The following is a 5,294-nucleotide window of genomic DNA, read 5'->3' as shown; positions in this document are numbered from 1 at the left end:
AGGCATAACCAGAGAAGTCACCCCGACCCTAAATTTGAACAGTGAAAACCATCAACCAATGGAACAGCAGTTGCCTTCGGAAGTTGTGGGAGCTTCATCCCTGGAGGCTTTCAAGAAGTGACTGGACTGCCATCTGTCAGAAATGGTGTAGGGTCTCCTGCTTGGGCGGGGGGTTGGACTAGATGACCCACAAGGTCCCTTCCAACTCTGTTCATTTGTTAATCCATTAATCTAAGAAAGTGAAACCAGATTGACACATCTTCCCCCTTCTCTTAATGGTAGCACTTCCAATTCAGAAGTTCCCACACCAAAACAAACAAACCAACAAACCAGAGTGATGTTTTGCATGACACATAACTAATTACATTTGGAAGCGGAATTTAAAGCAGAGATGAAAATGGCTCCTGGGATCTCTTCTCTCTCTTCTCCTGTTGGCCCGAAAGATCCCTTGCTTGCCAGATTGCTCTGAATTGATTAATTATGGAAGCCCATAATTAATTCATATTTCCCCTCCCCTCCCTGAGTAATCGGAGCCAGCCTAGGTGGCCAAAGACCTATCTTGCAGAAACCTGATGAAGGAAGAAATCACCTGGAACGTGAGAGGGGAAGGGAGGGAGGGCAGCAGCGCAGAGCAGTTAGATCCTCTCTGGATCTGCTGCACAGTGCTGGTGTGAGCCTATAAAGCCCTGATTCTCTCAAGGCTTCAGCTATCAACCCACCAACCCTTCAGATCGTTCCTGCTACAAGGAAGAATGGCCACATTTGTTCCGGTAAGAAGCTATTTTTTCCCTTCTGTATTTTGTATTCTCCATCAGTGAAATGTGACCAAATATTTCTGCCATTTGTCCTCTAGCTAAGTAATGTTACCTGTTTACAGCCTTCCCCCCCTTACTTTAAAATGCACCATGAGAGCCGTCCAGGATTTGGGGATCTGCCTAGGTACCCTTCTTTTCTCGTGGCTAAGATCCAAGAATTTGGGCAATGCACGCAGACAAAACAATTGTCCTTTCGAACGTCTATGTACCCAGCCCTCTGTTGTATGGAAATGCAAAATTGCAGGTAATAGGTCTCATGAACTTTGAATATTCCGTTTTTCACAATCCTAATATGGACAATGAATGAAAACCATCTAACTTCGATTGGATGTTGTTTATTTTTTTATTTTTTAATCCAAGTTAGGAAGGCTGCAAGGGAAACTGGAAGGCACTTGGGAGAGGCTGTTGGAAAAAGACTTTGGAGCTTGGCCCAGAGCAAGGATCTTAGAATCATAGAGATTAAAGGGGCCTCCAAGGTCTTCTATTCCAACCCCCTGATCAAGGCAGAAAACCTTCTACCATCCCCAGACAAAACTTCTGCAACACAGCTGCCTTTTGTGGCTCTGGGAAGGGCAGCTTTCCTAATCCACTTGGGACTGCAGCTCCTTGAGTCTTCCAGACCAGGGGGCTCCAACCTTGGCAACTTTAAGACTTGTGGACTTCAACTCCCAGAATTCCTCAGCCAGCGGAGGAGCTCTGGGAGTTGAAGTCCACAAGTCTTAAAGTTGCCAAGGTTGGAGACCCCTGTGTCAGGTTTCGATGTCGTCTCAAATAAAATAAATTGCATTTCCAAACAAATAGTCTTTGAAGAAATCTTTCATTTTATTACGCACGACAACCTGTCCCCGATTGTGGCATAGCCAACACTGACTTCCTGACCCCAAACCTTCCCCTTCCGTTCCCCAATTCTCTGCGTCTCATTGGCCCTCTTCCAAATCACTCTCCCCATATCTGGTACTTCAGCTCCCAGGAATGTCCCGCCTCCCATCTCATCTCCTAGGGGATATTATCTTCAGGAAAAATAAGTAGGTGAGAAGTCAAGTGTCCTCTTGCCAGCTGCCCCCTTTTCCTTCTTATGTCAGCACTAGAGTAAATGCAGGTTGAAGTGCTGACACCCTGCTCCAGACAGCATCCTCTTGTCCTCCAAGGGGCTAACCTATTGGAGAAAAATTTAAATGGGGGGGGGGGCGTTTTGCAGACTCAGCCCCCCGCCCCGGTCTCCTGGTGCTGAGAATTAGGGAACAGGGACGAATGAAAGATACAACCTCCAGCTATACTCCTTGGATCTTAAGTAGGTCCTTGGCTGCTCTAACTAGAGAGGGGAGTACATCTGGTTCTCGTCTGACTACAAACGTAGCTAATTCTGCATCTCAAACTCAGACCACAACCCACAAAATATGCAACTCCCAAATTCTGCAATGCACTTTCAGTACAGGTAATCCTTGGCTTTATGACCACAATTGAGCCCAAAATTGCTAAGGAAGACACTGGTTAAATGAATTTTGTCCCAATTTACCACCTGTCTTGGCAGAGTCATTAAATGAATCGTTGCAGCTGTAATACCGTTAAGAGACTGTGGCTTGCCCATTCTTTGCTTGCCAGAAGGTCACAAAAGGGGATCACATGACCCTGGGACACTGCAACCGTCATAAATGTCAGTTGTTAAGCATCTGAATGTAAATCACATGACCACGGGGAGGCTGCCATGGTCGTAAATGTGAAAAACGGTCATAACTCAAGTTTTTTCAGTGCTGTTGTAACTTTGAATGGTCCCTAAATGGACTGTTGTAAGCTGAGGACTACCTGTCCAGTTTAAAAGTGTTTTTCGGAGGAAAAAAAGTTCCGTACACTAAGTGTGTTTAGAAAAAAAGTACTCTTAGATGTAGGTATTTGCAAAAACTGTATATTGTGTAAAAGTGCGAAAATCCTTGTTTGGAGATGCATGCATCGAATTCAAAAGAAAATTTGAAATGAGGAATGGGAAAGCAACAATTTGCAATACACAAGTGTAAATTAGAGGCAAAAAGAAGCTGACAGATTCCCCCAGCCCTAACCTTAAACTCCTCTGTGTCAAGTTTCCGAAAGATGCCCTAATTAATTCATGAGCCATGATCCAAACTTCAAAGGAAATATATTCATTTATTAGGAGCAACATTCCGGTAATACTCGGATGCAGTTAGGACTGATCCTACGTAGATTTACGTTCCCCTATGACCCTGTCTCTCCCCTCCTCTCTGGCCATGTCATAAATCGCATTCTCCAATTAACCACTTTGGCTGGCTGTGAAACCTAACACCCTCCTTCTGACTGCGGTCAGAAAGAATGTATGGAATTCACTTCAGTTCTCCCTCCCTCCTGCTCATGGCAACTTGAAAGCTTTGCAAGTTGACACTCTGACTTTCTTCCGTGGTGCACAGTATGCCTCCTGCTACAAGAACAAGCAAGCCGTGCAGCTTCTGGGCAGAAACAGCTACTTCTCCCTCTTTGCCAATCCTCCGTGCCTGATCAGCCACCGTCAGCGGCTGGCGTGCCAGGCTCCAGAAATGACACTACGGCAGATCAACCAGCTGATTTGCATCTTAAGGCAGCTGAACCTGCGGGATGCCAAGAAGAAGCAACTTCCTGGTCAACAAAGGTGAGCCCCCCCCCCCCCCCAAAATGACCATTGCATCCTGACGGGGAGCATAGGCAGTCTCTGCCCGGAGTGGGACAACTCTCCATGGCCAACTCGCCATCGGGCAACTCGCTACAGAACAATTTAACAATTCAATTTCATTATTTAAATTAAATTTTTAAAAATATTTTAGTTTTTGCCATTCACATTTCATTCTGCCCCTCCTTTTGCATCCTGTCTTTAATGATTCTATTCCACTATTCCTTTGATATTAGTGTAAGTCTTGTCCCGTGGCGAGTTGTCATCGATCCATCTCTGCCACCCAACCCACGAGGAGAAGGGAGCAAAATAGGGAAACAGTAGCCCAAAGGAGTGGAATTTATGCATCTGGGAGACGGGGGCGGGGGGGGGGCAGGGGGGCGCTTACTCCATTTTGGGCAGTGGTAGAATTCAAATATTTTCCCCACAGGTTCTGTAGCCATGGCTTGGTGGGCGTGGCAGGGGAAGGATACTGCAAAATCCCCATTCCTTCCCCACTTCAGGGGAACGATAGTGCAAAATGCAAAACATCTGATGGCAGAAAAATCAGTTGCAGGAAGCACAAAGCCCTTCCTTCTGTATGCTCAGAATCCCTCTTTTAATTTCAGTGGATCATCTTCAATTTCCAAAATTCTGAGGTGAAGGGAAAAAACGTCCCGTCCATATTTTCCACATTATTTTATATATTTATTTTATTAGTTTGATTTATATGCCACCCTTCTCCAGAGACTCAGGGCGGCTTACAATGCGTTAAGCAATAGCCTTCATACTTTTGTATATACCTGCTTAGTAGGGCTTTCGCCCCCCCCCCAAGCGGTGTTCTTTTTATACAAAGTCAGCTTATTGCCCCCACAAACCGGGTCCTCATTTTACCTACCTCGGAAGGATGGAAGGCTGAGTCAACCTTGAGCCTGGTGAGAATTGAACTTGCAGTAATTGCAGGCAGCTGGCAGCTAAGTACCACTTTAACAGTAGTTTAGTCCATTGCACCACATTAAGCAGGATTTTAGATACAAAAGTAATTAAAACTATATACTCCATGGCCATATCAAAACTCATATAAAGAATGGTTGCAGGAACTGGGTATGTCTAGTTTAGTGTAAAGAAGGACTAGAGGTGACATGATAGCAGTTGTCCAATATCTAAGCATCTGCCCTGAAGAAGAGGGAATCAAGCTCTTCTCCAAAGCACCTAAAGGCAGGACCAGGAGAAAATGGATGGAAACTAACCAAGGAGAGAAGCAGCTTAGAACTAAGGAGGAATTTCCTGACAGTGAGAACAATGAATCAGAGGAACAATTTGCCTCCAGAAGTTGTGGGTGCTCCAACACTGGAAGTTTTTAAGAAGAGATTGGATAACCATTTGTCTGAAAAGGGATAGGGTTTCCTGTCTGAGTAGGGTGTTGGACTAGAAGACCTCTAAGGTCCCTTCCAACTCTTGTTTTTCTTATTATAATTCTAAACTGCCTTATTAAAGACAGCTTGCAGCATACCAGATTTCAGTTTGGGATGGAGAAAGGTTTGTAACGCAGGGCGGGCTGTATCAGGTTTCTTATCTGATAGAGATTGTCGTGATTATCTGATGACTTGATTTATCTTGGCACCCCTCTCCCCTTTATCTTCTAGGAGTCGTTCAAGCAGTTCTTCCACAGAATCCCAAACTTCGGACCAGCACTGCCTCTTCTGCTTCCAGCTGAAACGTACTTCCGACCCTCCCTGCGTGGGATAAAGCCCCAGAAACCAAGAGGCCGAGCAAGAAAAGCTTAGCGTGGCCCCCGTTCCCCCCTATTTGGCTCCCTCCGATTCCCCTCCCACCGTTTCAGGGAA

General features: G+C 45.5%; 1 protein-coding gene across 1 annotated transcript; it reads left to right on the top strand.

Moving 5' to 3' along the window:
* Positions 1-752: 752 nt before the first annotated feature.
* Positions 753-5,294, top strand: LOC148112308 (uncharacterized). Its single transcript, XM_087877401.1, has 3 exons — positions 753-770; positions 3,233-3,450; positions 5,094-5,294. Exons 1-3 carry the CDS (start codon positions 753-755, stop codon positions 5,194-5,196), a joined length of 339 nt encoding a protein of 112 aa, XP_087733527.1. The 3' UTR covers positions 5,197-5,294.

The sequence above is a fragment of the Pantherophis guttatus genome, chromosome 11, assembly GCF_059756535.1.
Source record: "Pantherophis guttatus breed Tessera chromosome 11, ASM5975653v1, whole genome shotgun sequence".
NCBI lineage: Eukaryota > Metazoa > Chordata > Lepidosauria > Squamata > Colubridae > Pantherophis > Pantherophis guttatus.
Note: the sequence above shows the minus strand (reverse complement) of the source record. Positions and strands in the feature narration are given on the sequence as shown.

What these genes read in the sequence shown, in the direction of transcription:
- LOC148112308 (XM_087877401.1), top strand. An exon ending in CAACTTCCTGGTCAACAAAG is followed by an intron (nt 3,451 to 5,093) that starts GTGAGCCCCCCC and finishes TTTATCTTCTAG; the next exon opens with GAGTCGTTCAAGCAGTTCTT.